The sequence below is a fragment of the Coturnix japonica genome, chromosome 10, assembly GCF_054131305.1.
Source record: "Coturnix japonica strain WE chromosome 10, WE-NBRP24, whole genome shotgun sequence".
NCBI classification, from domain to species: Eukaryota; Metazoa; Chordata; class Aves; order Galliformes; family Phasianidae; genus Coturnix; species Coturnix japonica.
This window is the reverse complement of record NC_140672.1, coordinates 20,444,663-20,460,429: the sequence shown is the minus strand read 5'-3', so window position 1 is coordinate 20,460,429 and position 15,767 is coordinate 20,444,663. Positions and strand designations below refer to the sequence as shown.

The following is a 15,767-nucleotide window of genomic DNA, read 5'->3' as shown; positions in this document are numbered from 1 at the left end:
TCCCCCCTCTAAAAGCATCAAGGCTGGTTTTCAGTGTTTGACGGGCATGTTCTACGATAGCCTGACCCATGCTGTTAGTGGGAAGGCAAGCGCCGACTGGTGGAACTGCTCGTGAGAATGGACAGCGGCTGCATGCAAATCTACTATCTGTGGCGGCAAGGGAACTTACCTGCGTCTTTAACTTCTCTACCCGTGCTGCCTCCTTCAAATCCTCTGCCGCTCCATATGGCGGGGGAGTGATAAAGGGTGGGGCACTCTCTTCGCCACCTGCCATCGCCACTGACCCCTGTGGGACTATTGGGAACTGAATAAGACTGTGTGTTCCCATGCTCCAAAATGACCCATCGGGACTTTGCCCCACGCAACCCAGGACAGAGGGGGCAGAGGGCTGTGAAGGGGAAGGCAGGAAGTGTGACAAGGGGTGCCCCCGAGTGCTTCACTTCTCCCCCTTCCTCCGCCTCAGAAACAACTGCCCCATCTACCTGATCCTTGATTTCACCCTCCGGAGGCCTGTCTTGTTGTCCCAGTTGGTCAGTCACTTCCCCCTGCTTTGGAGGTCCAGGCTCTATTACAGAGTCTTCTGACCTCAGGAGAGCATAAGCTGTCTCCCAAAATTCCTGAGTCTCCCTAGCCTTCTCAAGAAGATTCCTAAGGGACCTCAAGGCCGGCAGCAAAGCCAGTGCCTCCTTATTCCCCTGAAACATGCACTGGATAAGTTTCTCCCCAGCCTGCTCCAGGGCCTGCTTGCTCACACAGTGAGCAAAGCTATCGCCCGAGCCAGTCCGCATAATCCAGTGGAATAGTGGGACCAACTCCTTCTTCTGGACTGGGCACTCCACTTGCTGTCCCAAGCCCTTAAGGCTACTCACCACTCGCTCCATCATCAGAGCGATGTGGCTGTGCCTCGTCATGCACTCGGACGCCTTCGTGCATCCCGGCAACTCTGCATGACCATGATACCTCAGCGTGTCGCCAAGATTGGCAAGTCTTTGTAGTGGATCACGTCAGGTAACAAACATAGCAGCAAAGATTCCCTTGGGTCGGGCCTGCTATCAGCATGGAAACGCAGCGTGACAACACACATGTTCAAGCAGCCCCAGTGATGTCACCTGCACTGGGACTTCCTCTGCCTGCCCCGGGGCCACAGCCTGGGAGCTTTCCCGGCCTCGCATCCTCACCAGCCGAAGCCTGCTGTGCTGTATGGATGTGGTCCCTCCGGGCAGAAGCTCTGCTGTACAAACCCTCAGGGCCAGAGGGAGAGGCCTGTCAGGTCTGAGCCTCACCAGGCCGCGCTGCAGTCTGCTTGCCGGGCCTTGACATGCAGACCCTCAAAGTCTGTTTTGGGTTCCCACTATGCACACGGGTGTACTGGCTTTGGAAGCAGCCGCTTCAGCAAGCTCCCACCGGCTCGTGACCCTCTCGTGCCCACACCTTCCCCACCTCCAACCCCTCACACAATGGTGCTATGACTGGAGGCGGAGTCCTCTCGAGTCCTGTGAGGCACCAAGGTGAAAAGCTAATCCCTTGTGGCCCTAGGAACATGGCTTGTGGGGACACTGAGAGGTGAGAGGCCAATGGAGAAAAAGACTGTGGTGACATCGTGGTGCTACAGGTACATCATGGGGACACGAAGATATGGAGAAATGAAGACAGTGGCAATATGGGAACATGAAGTGTGCCCCTGTGGTGCAAGTGGTAGAAGTGCCGCTCTGCTACACAGGAGGCTTGAATCCCGGGGGTTTGGACTCAATGATCTCTAAGGTCCCTTCCAACCCGCACAAGACTACGATACTATGATGATATGATGATGAAGACATCATGGTGATATGAGGACGTAGGGATATGGGACACATGGAAGCAGATGGGTGACAGGGACATCAGAACACGGGGAAACAAAGTGCATAAATGGTGCATTTCATGCTTGTGTTGGACAGGAGTTCAGCAAGGCTTCTTTTAGCAGTTATTTCATTGTACCACTTGCCATGCTGCATGAATCTAGTGGCCAAGACTCTAGGCATCCTCACTATAATAAGGGCTGTACGTGTAAGAGGAAGAGATCCTGATGCTTGAAGTATGCTGTTCTCTGACCATTGCCTGCTGTAACTTTGTCTTAAGGTAAAACAGTCGATTCAAAATGTGTTATTTTCCATGAAAAAGATAACAGTTGTGGATGCTGTTCTTGGTCACGATAATGTCTGTCCCTGTTCTGAATGATAGGATGACAGAATGATAGGATGGCTTGGGCTGGAAGGGACGCCAAGGATCATCAAGTTCCAATCCCTTTGCCATAGGCAGGGACACCAACCTCGAGATTTGGCTCTAGACCAGGTTGCCCAGGACCCTATCCAAGATGGTGCTGAACACCTCTGGGGACGGAGTATCCACAAGGACACCAACCTCGAGATTTGGCTCTAGACCAGGTTGCCCAGGACCCTATCCAAGATGGTGCTGAACACCTCTGGGGACGGAGTATCCACAACCTCTCTGGGCAGCCTGTCCCAGCATTTCCACCACTCTACTTGTAAAGAACTTCCCGTTGACATCCAATGTAAACTTTGCCTCCTTGAGATTTGTCTAGTGGTTATCCCTGGATGTCAGTCTGGAACAGGGAGGCAAAGACACCCGAAAAAGAAAAAAAAAGGAGAGACAAAGGAATGAAGGGAAAGAAAGGAAAGACTTTGCCCCGTGACCCGTCCAGCCCTGGACCCCACGCTCCAGGAAAGGGAGAAGGACAGAGAGCAAACAGAACATTTTAACAAAGAGAAAACACACTGGCAACAATCTGATGTTACATTATTAAATGTAAGCAAATCAGATAAAATGAGAGAGACAAGAGTACACCAAATAGTGCATTGGAGGCTCGTGTTTTTCTCTGCTGAGAACTGAGATGGCCAAAGGCAAAAAGCCATTGGAATCTAGTCCTAAGTCTGACCTCACTTCCTCTTTGCACCAAGTCCTCCGGAGATGCTGCCCCTCCTCTACGCTCTGGGATCCTTAAATGCCCTAAACGGTGGTAACATGGAAGCAAAATGTGAACTCTATAAATCCACTGTTCTGCATGATGTTGTTATGTGGAATACTGCTGGCAAAAATCACAAACCCACAACACAAAGCTCATCCATTTAGTCACCTGAGTAACTCTGCTTGCTCCATGGAGATGTGAAAAAAAACAATTTGAGATGCCCTAATTGCTTGGATCTGTTGTCATAAGAATGGCCAAGAATACCTCTTGCCCCACTCTGGACCTCAGCTGGTGCTCAGAAAGGAGGTGTCTATCTCAGGGATTTCCCACACGGTTTACAAGCACTGACACACATCCAGGAGCACCCCAGGCAACTTGGGCATCACCCAGTGTACGTGTGTGTGAGCAACTGCCTCCCTGCTGAAGGACTGAGGACTCAGAGCAGGAGTTCAAATGCAGGCAACTCCTTGTGCACAGTTGAACTGAATCAGAGGAATCCCAGCTCCTGTGGGTCCATGGGGAGCTGAATCCCATTTCAGCCGCAGGATTTCCCTCTACAGATGAGAGGGATCCAGCCTCAGCTGGATCACTGACCTTCACAGGGGAAGTCCAACCGTCCCTGTCCTTGTCTGTGTGCCCTTTTAGTTTCTTCAAACAACCTCTGGAAGGACTCACCATATGTCTGGAATTTCAAGTACAGTCATGATGCCGTTGTCTTTCAGGAGCTGTTGTCCATGAAGACTCAGGGACATCTCATGGGAGATGTGTGGGAAGGATAACAATGACATCCTCTGCTGCTGAGCTGGGTTGGGCTCATGGGACACAGGGAACTCATAAAAGTTGGGAGCGCTGCAGAGAGACAGCTGTGCCCAGGAGCCACTCTTGTGCACAGCACAGCCTGCAGTTGACTAAAGGAGAGGAGGGAAAGTGGAAAGGGAGCTTACAGGATGTGTACAGTGTGAGCGAGCTGTGAACACACAGAAGGAGCGCTGCTCACAGACCATGACAAGGTAAGTCTCACTGCAGCCTATGCAGCTGCTTTTCATAGAGGATTAACCAAATCAGGGACATCCTATAGTAGATCTGGCTGCAGGCACTGCATGTTTCTTTCTTGTGGAAAAAGATTTCTGCTTTACCTGAAGGTTTCCATGCTGCACTATGAAAGCACAGCCCTGCGGGCTGCGTGTCCCAGTATGGCTACAGCAGGCTGTGCAGCTGGGGCTGCAGGCAGGTGCCCAGGGCTGTCCTGCAGAGCAGGGTCCCTGCTGTGCCCCAGGGGCTGTGTGCCGGGTATGGGACTCTGCCACCTGCCAGGCTCAGCACTCAGCCTGCCCGGGGAGCTGCCCAGGGCGCTGTAGGGAGACGTGTGGGGGGAAGGAGCCCCCCGGCAGGGCTTGTGCTGCCACAGCTGCTGCCTGGGGCAGGGGGATCACAGCTCCACTGCACAACAGAATGTTTGTAAGGGTGCTTTGCAAGAGAAGAGCAAAGGCAGAGATTTTCCATTTCCTGTTTTAAGGGGTGGGAAGAAAATTTGAAGCAGAGTTCTAAAAAGGACTGCCAACTTTGAAGAAATCTCTGAGGCTCCCCAGTATTTCTTCACTTCATCGGTTATTTTGTGAACAGTGATGCAGAATGTGCTTTCAGCCTCTCCTTCCTAAAATGATACAATTAATTTCTGTTTTCATCATTTTCTGCAGGCATTAATAGTTCACTTGTCCTGCAGACTGTCTGATTTCTCTAAGACAACCTGAAGTGCACATAAACTGGGTCTTGGGTCTTGAAGAGAAGCTGGAGAAAAGAGGAAAATATCCAGGAGGCTGGGATATGATTAGGAAATGAGAAGAAAGTAAGAGCTTCCCAATCTCCTACTCCTTAAGGGATGGTGAAGCTCATGAAAATAATTTCAAGTTCTGGAGTTAAGTGATCATTTTCCAAAGGGAAAGGAAAAATTCTATAGTATAGCAGGAGGAGTGTGTCTGAGAATGGTCTAGACTTGTCATTATCTTCTGCATTCTGAGCAGGACTCCAAGCACAGGAACAGCAGATGTCCAACAGCAGCTCCCTCAGCGAGTTCCTCCTCCTGCCGTTGGCAGACACGCGGCAGCTGCAGCTCCTGCACTTCTGGCTCTTGCTGAGTATCTACCTGGCTGCCCTCCTGGGCAATGGCCTCATCAGCACAGCCATTGCTTGTGACCAGCGCCTGCACACCCCCATGTACTTCTTCCTCCTCAACCTGGCCCTCCTCGACCTGGGCTGCATCTCCACCACTCTTCCCAAAGCCATGGTCAACGCCCTCTGGGACACCAGGGCCATCTCCTACACAGGATGTGCTGCACAGATCTTTTTCTTTGTCTTCTTCGCCTCAACAGAGTGTTCCCTTCTCACCATCATGTCCTATGACCGCTACGTTGCCATCTGCAAGCCCCTGCACTACGGGACCCTCCTGGACAGCAGAGCTTGTGCCACCATGGCAGCAGCTGCCTGGGGCACTGGGGTACTCTATTCCCTGCTGCACACTGCCAGTACTTTTTCATTGCCTCTCTGCCAAGGGAATGTTTTGAACCAGTTTTTCTGTGAAATCCCCCAGATCCTCAAGCTCTCTTGCTCAGGCTCCTACCTCAGGGAAGTTGTCTTTCTCATTTTGAGTATGAATATAGTCTTTGGGTGCTGTGTTTTCATTGTGGTTTCCTATGTGCAGATCTTCACTGCTGTGCTGAGGATGCCCTCTGAGCAAGGAAGGCACAAAGCCTTCTCCACATGCCTCCCTCACCTGGCCGTGGTCTCCCTGTTTCTCATCACGGTCCTTTATGCCTACCTGAAGCCCCCCTCCATTTCCTCCCCATATATGGACCTGATGCTGGCACTTCTGTACACAGTGGTGCCTCCAGCAGTGAACCCCTTCATCTACAGTATGAGGAACAGGGAAGTAAGGGATTCAGTGAGAAAAGTGATTACTAAATGTGTTTTAAAAGCAGTGAACTGCACATCTTTTGGAATTCATGGCTTTTAATGCAGCCCTTTACTGAATCATGCTGTCATTTACTGTTTGTTTTGTGCCATTTTATCTGTGTAATTTATTTTTTTTTCTTCTTTAAATAAATACAGTGTTGTTTTTCATTACTGAGTCATTATTGAAACCAATTCTTCAACCAACTGTTGAGCTTGTACCTTTGTAGTGTAGCCCATACACACTGTACATAATGTACCAGGCTCTCTGTGAACCTTAACAGAATAAAGGAAATGCAGTCACTCTCTCTGCCCTCCCTCTTATGAGACGTTTCAGGACCTGTACTGGTCAGATGTTCTCAGAAACCCACAGTCCAGCATTAAGCACATGGCTGTTCATCAAACTGTGCAATGGCTTCACCCTTCAGCAGCTGACAGGCCAACCCTGGGCTCCTGTCTGTTGTCTGTGCTTTCAGGTTCACATCTGTCAGTGCCTCTGAGAGTCCAGCAGCAGCAGCTGGTTTGCACGTTGGTTGTCAGGTCCCCTCTTCCTCATTCCCTGTGAGACCCTGCACACAACAAGTTCTTGGATGTGTGTTATCATGTCAGAAGTTTCCAAGCTTCCTCCAGGGCTTCTTCCATTTTGTACACAGACGTGGTCACTGTCTCCAGGATGGTCTGTGGAGAGGGAAAGAAGTCACGGAAGGGATGCTCGCTCTCTCTCTCACTGCCATTTATCAGCTCTCTATTATTTCTTTCCTTTCATCCAGATAAAACAAGACTCACTTTCTTTAAGCCATGACAGGAGGCTGGATCATCATGGGAACAAAACCCATAGGACACCTTTGTTCTGCTGAAGCTCAGGCACACAGCCCAGTGACTTCAGAACCGAATCAGGTACCTTCAGCCAATTTTCACCCCAAACCTTGGATTCCATGCCTGCGTGTCCTAATGGCAAACTGTCCTCATGGACAGAGGCCATACTACTGCCATCTCAGACATGCAATGCAGATTTCTGGATGTCACATGGGGACTTCTGCTCTTGGCTGTGTAAAGACAGCAGAAAATATATGGCACATCTCCTGATGTGACTGAAGTGGTCTTGTCCTGTTTCAATGATGCCATGATTCTATAGTTCTATGGTGCTGTGATTTCGTGCTTCTGTGATTCCATGACTCACTGGTTCTATGAGTCTGTAAATTCGTGGTTCAGATATTCCATGATATTGAGATTCCACAATTCTAAAAGTTGTGGTCTTTGGAGTTTTCAGCAATAAATGAGGAGGAAATCCATCAGCCACAGCCAAGTTTTGTTATTCACTCTTGATCTCCAGCATGATGACAGAGTGAACACTGCCAACCTCCCTGTGTCTATGTGTCCCCATCACCCAACTGTCCCCACTGCCCACAGAGAATCATAGAATGGCCTGAGTTGAATCGTATTACAATGATCATCTAGTTTTAATCCCCCTGATTAGTGCAGGGTTGCCAAGCACCAGAGCAGGTGGCCCAGAGCTACATCCAGCCTGGCCTTGATGGCCCCACCTACAACTTCCTGTGTCCCTGTCACCAAGAAGTTCCCATTTGGCTGCATGTCCCCTTTCCCCCATATTTCCATTATGTCTCCATACTGCCATGATACACTCATGTCCCCATGTTGTTCCCATATCCTCAGGTCACCATATCCCTGTGACCACTTGCCTTACAAATATCTTCGTAAGTTCCACGCTCCCCATGTCCCTGTTATCCTCACACCTCCCAGTGTCCCCAAATGCTGTGTCCTAGTTCCCGATAAAATCAGCCTCAAACCTGATAGCCTCACAGGACTGGACAGGACTCAGTGATGAGTCCTTGGACAAAGCCTGGATATGGGGACAGCGTCATCTCTGGGTGGTCCTCGGGGACAGAAATGCCGTGTGTCTCATATCTTTAGTCTAACTGCTGTTAAACACAGTTTCCCCCGTAACCCGTATAAAGCAGTTCAAGCACTGAACTGAAGCACCTTTGTCTGGGGTACGTCTCTCTGGCCACCAGTGCCAGTTCAGTGGAGCAAACACAAGGCGTCAATGCTTGATAAGCTTATAACAATGACAATAAATGGGAAGCAGATGTCTACACTCTTTGGCTGGACATGGCGGGCAACAGCAGGTAATGAGCACTGACCAAATTTCATCTAATTACCTCATTTAGCATCTGGAGCAGCATAAGGGCGAAGCAGATTATCAATAGAATAATCACAATCCACGCGAGGATGGTTCCAAGAATATCGCTGAACCACAACTGGTACCAGAAGTGAGGGATACCCAGCTTTCTGCCCCACCAGTCGCAATTGATGTACCCTTCTATTCAGGCCAGGATGTGGGGAGGTCTTGGACAGATCACAGCTCTCCTTAATGTAGTTCTGGACAGTCCCATCAAAACCCAGTGCCACACAGGGCTCAGGATCCATCAAGGCTGAGGTTACTGCAACCACCGTGGCCCTTCGCGCGTAGCGATGCAGGCATGCCCACGCCCCATGATTGACAGAGGGAGTGGTTCAGTGCCCCTTGGCCTGCTCCCTTTGCTGCGGATGTAGACTTGTCCTTCAGACCACTGAGGCTACCCAAAGCCATATGCAAGTCCATCGTCTGTCAGAGCCTGGATGAAAACAAGAATTGTCAAACAGCAATTTGCACCTCTTCTCAGGGAATCTCAGAGGATACCCACTGTGCAGGCGGGAAGACCAGTGTTGCTGGAAGTAAAAAATGCACTCCTGATGATTAACATGCACAAGACCGGCCCAGTAATCTCTCCCCCCTCTAAAAGCATCAAGGCTGGTTTTCAGTGTTTGACGAGCATGTTCTACGATAGCCTGACCCATGCTGTTAGTGGGAAGGCAAGCACCGACTGGTGGAACTGCTCGTGAGAATGGACAGCAGCTGCATGCAAATCTACTATCTGTGGTGGCAAGGGAACTTACCTGTGTCTTTAACTTCTCTACCCGTGCTGCCTCCTTCAAATCCTCTGCCGCTCCATATGGTGGGGGAGTGATAAAGGGTGGGGCACTCTCTTCGCCACCTGATATCGCCACTGACCCCTGTGGGGCTATTGGGAACTGAATAAGACTGTGTGTTCCCATGCTCCAAAATGACCCATCGGGACTTTGCCCCACGCAACCCAGGATTGAGGGGGCAGAGGGCTGTGAAGGGGAAGGCAGGAAGTGCGACAAGGGGTGTCCCCGAGTGCTTCACTTCTCCCCCTTCCTCCACCTCAGAAACAACTGCCCCATCTACCTGATCCTTGATTTCACCCTCCGGAGGCCTGTCCTGTTGTCCCAGCTGGTCAGTCACTTCCCCCTGCTTTGGAGGTCCAGGCTCTATTACAGAGTCTTCTGACCTCAGGAGAGCATAAGCTGTCTCCCAAAATTCCTGAGTCTCCCTAGCCTTCTCAAGAAGATTCCTAAGGGACCTCAAGGCCGGCAGCAAAGCCAGTGCCTCCTTATTCCCCTGAAATATGCACGGGATAAGTTCCTCCCCAGCCCGCTACAGGGCCTGCTTGCTCACACAGTGAGCAGAGCTATCGCCCGAGCCAATCCGCATAATCCAGTGGAATAGTGGGACCAACTCCTTCTTCTGGACCGGGCACTCCACTTGCTGCCCCAAGCCCTTAAGGCTACTCACCACCCGCTCCATCATCAGAGAGATGTGGCCGAGCCTCGTCGTGCACTCGGACGCCTTCGTGCATCCCGACAACTCCGCATGACCACGATACCTCAGCGTGTCGCCAAGATTGGCAAGTCTTTGTAGTGGATCACGTCAGGTAACAAACATAGCAGCAAAGATTCCCTTGGGTCGGGCCTGCTGTCAGCATGGAAACGCAGCGTGACAACGCACATGTTCAAGCAGCCCCAGTGATGTCACCTGCACTGGGACTTCCTCTGCATGCCCCGGGGCCACAGCCTGGGAGCTTTCCCGGCCTCGCATCCTCACCAGCCAAAGCCTGCTGTGCTGTATGGATGTGGTCCCTCCAGGCAGAAGCTCTGCTGTACAAACCCTCAGGGCCAGAGGGAGAGGCCTGTCAGGTCTGAGCCTCATCAGGCCGCGCTGCAGTCTGCTTGCCGGGCCGTGACATGCAGACCCTCAAAGTCTGTTTTGGGTTCCCACTATGTACACGGGTGTACTGGCTTTGGAAGCAGCCGCTTCAGCAAGCTCGCACCGGCTCGTGACCCTGTCGTGACCACACCTTCCCCACCTCCAACCCCTCACACAATGGTTCTGTGACTGGAGGCTGAGTCCTCTCGAGTCCTGTGAGGCACCAAGGTGAAAAGCTAATCTCTTGTGGCCCTAGGAACATGGCTTGTGGGGACACTGAGAGGTGAGAGGCCAATGGAGAAAAAGACTGTGGCGTCATCATGGTGCTACAGGTACATCATGGGGACACGAAGATATGGAGAAATGAAGACAGTGGCAATATGGGAACATGAAGTGTGCCCCTGTGGTGCAAGTGGTAGAAGTGCCGCTCTGCTACACAGGAGGCTCGAATCCTGGGGGGTTGGACTCGATGATCTCTAAGGTCCCTTCCAACCCGCACAAGGCTACGATACTATGATGATATGATGATGAAGACATCATGGTGATATGAGGACGTAGGGATATGGGACACATGGAAGCAGATGGGTGACAGGGACATCAGAACACGGGGAAACAAAGTGCATAAATGGTGCATTTCATGCTTGTGTTGGACAGGAGTTCAGCAAGGCTTCTTTTAGCAGTTATTTCATTGTACCACTTGCCATGCTGCATGAATCTAGTGGCCAAGACTCTAGGCATCCTCACTATAATAAGGGCTGTACGTGTAAGAGGAAGAGATCCTGATGCTTGAAGTATGCTGTTCTCTGACCATTGCCTGCTGTAACTTTGTCTTAAGGTAAAACAGTCGATTCAAAATGTGTTATTTTCCGTGAAAAAGATAACAGTTGTGGATGCTGTTCTTGGTCATGATAATGTCTGTCCCTGTTCTGAATGATAGGATGACAGAATGATAGGATGGCTTGGGCTGGAAGGGACGCCAAGGATCATCAAGTTCCAATCCCTTTGCCATAGGCAGGGACACCAACCTTGAGATTTGGCTCTAGACCAGGTTGCCCAGGACACTATCCAAGATGGTGCTGAACACCTCTGGGGATGGAGTATCCACAACCTCTCTGGGCAGCCTGTCCCAGCATCTCCACCACTCTACTTGTAAAGAACTTCCTCCTGACGTCCAATGTAAACTTTGCCTCCTTGAGCTTTGTCTAGGGGTTATCCCTGGATGTCAGTCTGGAACAGGGGGGCAAAGACACCCGGAAAAGAAAAAAAAAAAAGGAGAGACAAAGGAATGAAGGAAAAGAAAGGAAAGAATTTGCCCCGTGACCCGTCCAGCCGTGGATCCCACGCTCCAGGAAAGGGAGAAGGACAGAGAGCAAACGGAACATTTTAACAAAGAGAAAACACACTGGCAACAATCCGATATTACATTATTAAATGTAAGCAAATCAGATAAAATGAGTGAGACAAGAGTACACCAAATAGTGCAATGGAGGCTCGTGTTTTCCTCTGCTGTGAGCTGAGATGGCCAAAGGCAAAAGGCCATTGGGATCTAGCCCTAAGTCTGACCTCACTTCCTCTTTGCACCAAGTCCTCCGGAGATGCTGCCCCTCCTCTACCCTCTGGGAACCCTAAATGCCCAAAACGGTGGTAACATGGAAGCAAAATGTGAACTCTATAACTCCCACTGTTCTGCGTGATGTTGTTATGTGGAATACTGCTGGCAAAAATGACAAACCCACAACACAAAGCTCATCCATTTAGTCACCTGAGTAACTCTGCTTGCTCCATGGAGATGTAAAAAAAACAATTTGAGATGCCCTAATTGCTGGGATCTGTTGTAATTAGGATGGCCAAGAATACCTCTTGCCCCCCTCTGGACCTCAGATGGTGCTCAGAAAGGAGGTGTCTATCTCAGGGATTTCCCACATGGTTTACAAACACTGGCAGACATCCAGGAGCACCCCAGGCACCTTGGGCATCATCCTATGTACGTGTGTGTGAGCAACTGCCTCCCTGCTGAAGGACTGAGGACTCAGAGCAGGAGTTCAAATGCAGGCAACTCCTTGTGCTCATCTGAACTGAACCAGAGGAATCCCAGCTCCTGTGGGTCCACGGGGAGCTGAATCCCATTTCAGCCGCAGGGTTTCCCTCTACAGATGAGAGGGATCCAGCCTCATCTGGATCACTGCCCTGCACAGGGAAAGTCCAACCCTCCCTGTCCTTGTCTGTGTGCTCTTTTAGTTTCTTTAAACAACCTCTGGAAGGACTCACGGAATGTCTGGAATTTCAAGTACAGTCATGATGCCATTCTCTTTCAGAAGCTGTTGGCCATGAAAACCCAGGGACATCACAGGGGAGATAAGTGGGAACGACAAACTTGACATCCTCTGTGGATGAGCTGAGCTTGCCTCTTGGGAAACACAGAGCTCATAATAGTGGGTAGTGCTGCAGGGAGACACCTGTGCCCAGGAGCAACTCTTGTGCACAGCATAGCAGGGCTGGAGCATGATCTGCAGGTGATATGAGGATAGAAGTGAAGGGAGAAGCAGCTTATGGGATGTATAAAATGTGAGCAAGCTGAGAGCTTACTGGAGGAGCATTGATCGCATGCCATGACATGGTAAGTCTCACATCAGGCCATGCAGCTACATTTAATACAGGGATAAATAAGTCTGACACATCCCATAGCAGATCTGTCTTCAGGCACTGCATGTTTCTTGACACTGGAAAAAGCCTTCTGCTCCAGCTGAGGGCTTCTTTGCTGCAGCATCAGAGCACAGCACTGAGAGCTGCATTTCCCAGCATGGCTGCAGGCTGTGCAGCTGGGGCTGCAGGCAGGTGCCCAGGGCTGTCCTGCAGAGCAGGGTCCCTGCTGTGCCCCAGGGGCTGTTTGCCGGGTATGGGACTCTGCCGCCTGCCAGGCTCAGCACTCAGACTGCCCAGGGAGCTGCCCAGGGTGTTATGGGGAGACGTGTGGGGTGAAGGAGACTCCCGGCAGGGCTTGTGCTGCCACAGCTGCTGCCTGGGGCAGGGGGATCACAGCTCCACTGCAGAACTGAGTGTCTGTAAGGGTACTTTGTAAGAGGAGAGCCAAGGCAGAGATTTTCCATTTTTTTTCTGAGGGAAAGGAAGATTGTTGTTAGAAATCTAAAAACACAGCTTGGAAACTCCCCAGTATTTCCCCAGTCAGTTAGCTGTTTTGTAAACAGTCACACAAGTTGTGCTTTCAGCCTCATCTACGTAAAAGATATAATGAGCTAGGTTATAATTACTTCGTTTTCTGCAGACATTAAGAGTTCCCTTGTCCTGCAAACAGGCAGATTTCTCTATGACAAATTGAAGTGCATTCGTGCTGCGGCTGGGGTCTCGAAGAGCAGCTGGATTAAAGAGGAAAATATCCAGAATGCTGGGGTATGATTAGGAAATGAGAAGAGAGAAAGAGCTCCCTAATCTTCTTCTCCTTAAGGGATGGTAAAGTTCATGGAAATAAATTCAAGTTACGGTGTTAAATGATCATTTTCCAGAGGGAACGGAAAATTTTGTAGCATAGCAGAAGGAGTGTCTCTGAGAACCATCTGAACTTGTCATTATCTTCTGTTCTCTGAACCTGACTCCAAGCCCAGGAACAGGAGATGTCCAACAGCAGCTCCATGAGCGAGTTCCTCCTCCTGCCGCTGGCAGACACGTGGCAGCTGCAGCTCCTGCACTTCTGGCTCTTCCTGGGCATCTACCTGGCTGCCCTCCTGGGCAATGGCCTCATCAGCATCGCCGTTGCATGCGACCAGTGCCTGCACACCCCCATGTACTTCTTCCTCCTCAGCCTGGCCCTCCTCGACCTGGGCTGCATCTCCACAACTCTCCCCAAGGCCATGGCCAATGCTCTCTGGGACACCAGGGCCATCTCCTACACAGGATGTGTTGCACAGATCTTTTTCCTTGTCTTTCTCAGCTCAGCAGAGTATTCCCTTCTCACCATCATGTCCTATGACCGCTATGTTGCCATCTGCAAGCCCCTGCACTATGGGACCTTGATGGACAGCAGAGCTTGTGCCACCATGGCAGCAGCTGCCTGGGGCACTGGGGCTCTCTATTCCCTGCTGCACACTGCCAGTACGTTTTCACTGCCTCTCTGCCAAGGCAATGTTTTGAACCAGATTTTCTGTGAAATCCCACAGATTCTCAAGCTCTCCTGCTCAGGCTCCTACCACAGGGAAGTTGTGCTTCTCATTCTTAGTGTCAGTTTAGCCTTTGGTTGTTTTGTTTTCATTGTTGTGTCCTATGTGCAGATCTTCATGGCTGTTCTGAGGATGCCCTCTGAGCAGAGACGGCACAAAGCCTTCTCCACGTGCCTCCCTCACCTGGCCGTGGTCTCCCTGTTTGTCAGCACTGCCTTTTTTGCCTACCTGAAGCCCTTCTCTATTTCCTCCCCTCTCCTGGATCTGACAGTGGCACTTCTGTACTCAGTGTTGCCTCCAGCAGTGAACCCCCTCATCTACAGCATGAGGATCAAGGAGGTCAAGGATGCAGTGAGGAAAGTAATGACAAAATTTCTTTCTAAAGCAGTGAACTGCCCATCTTTTGGAATTCATGGCTTGTAATGCAGATTTTTACTCAATCAAGCTTTCTTTTATTGTTTGTTTGTATTGTGCCATTTTATCTGTGTAATTTATTCTTATTCTTTTTTAAAAATACTGTAATTTTTTCACTACTATGTCATTATTGAAACCAATTCTTGTTCAGCTTGTGCCTTTGTAGTGTAGCCCAGACACACTGTACATAATGTACCAGGTTCTCTGTGAATCTTAACAGAATAAAGGAAATGCATTCACTCTGTCTGCCGTCCTTCTTGTGAGACGTTTCTGGACCTGTACTGGTCAGACTTCTCATAAACTTCTGCACCAGAGGAGGTGACCCACCATTACCACTGCTGAAACACACCTTTTGTTGCAGAATGGCGGGAGAAAAGCAAACGCCCACACCTGTCATTGACATATGATCAGCTAATCTCCTTTATTCCTTGGCTGCATGTACATTTATAATACGGATAATTAGCTCATACATATTGCAAAAGCAGAGCTCGTCATTGGTTCCCAATTACATACCATCCCCAAGTATCTTTGCAACTTGTTGTTATCATCCTGAAAGTTACTCCCTTGCTGAGTTCACAAAACCGTGGCTAGTTTCTCATCATCACAGGGCATCCTGTTGTTCTTGCTGTTTTTGCAGGTGGTAAGGCTGCTTGTTTAGCTGCTCTGTGTTTACAACCCTTCTCAGCTAACCAGCTGTAAATAACACTCTCTACAACCTCCCTCTGCCTCGCTCTGCTCACACCCATTGTTTGGTCTCCAGAAGCATTCAGCAAGTATTGGTCAGTGTCAACAACTGTAAATTTTTTCCCCTAGCACTCTGACACAGTGGTGCAGAGCCTGGAACATTGGGGCTGCACCCGCAGATCCAAAGGAGGCCACCAGGGGGCGCAGCGACCAATTGAAATCTTGGAATCTAAGAGTCCTACCACCCTACAAAACTAAGAAAAGGAAAAATCCAGAATCCTACAAAGCAAGAATCCTACGTGCTGGAATTTCTATGCTCCTATGGCTCTAGAATCCAAGAAATCCAGAATTGGAGAAACAGCATCAAATATGAGAATCCTACTATCGTGATGGAACATGAATTTCCTCGAATCCCAGAATGAGAAGACATCTGAGGTCATCAAGCCCAACCAAGAACATGCTGTACCATGGAAATCCCTACATCTGTTCCCCAGCAGAACAAGTTCAGGGCCCAGCAATG

General features: G+C 50.0%; 2 protein-coding genes across 2 annotated transcripts; both read left to right on the top strand.

Moving 5' to 3' along the window:
• The first annotated feature begins 4,994 nt into the window (after positions 1 to 4,994).
• Positions 4,995 to 5,972, top strand: LOC146759486 (olfactory receptor 14C36-like). The gene has a single exon (XM_085510404.1). It carries the CDS (start codon positions 5,007 to 5,009, stop codon positions 5,970 to 5,972), a length of 966 nt encoding a protein of 321 aa, XP_085366530.1. The 5' UTR covers positions 4,995 to 5,006.
• Positions 5,973 to 13,600: 7,628 nt separating this feature from the next.
• LOC146759485 (olfactory receptor 14C36-like) lies at positions 13,601 to 14,572 on the top strand. Its single transcript, XM_085510403.1, has one exon. The coding sequence runs from the start codon at positions 13,607 to 13,609 to the stop codon at positions 14,570 to 14,572; it is 966 nt and encodes a 321-aa protein (XP_085366529.1). The 5' UTR covers positions 13,601 to 13,606.
• Positions 14,573 to 15,767: the final 1,195 nt, after the last annotated feature.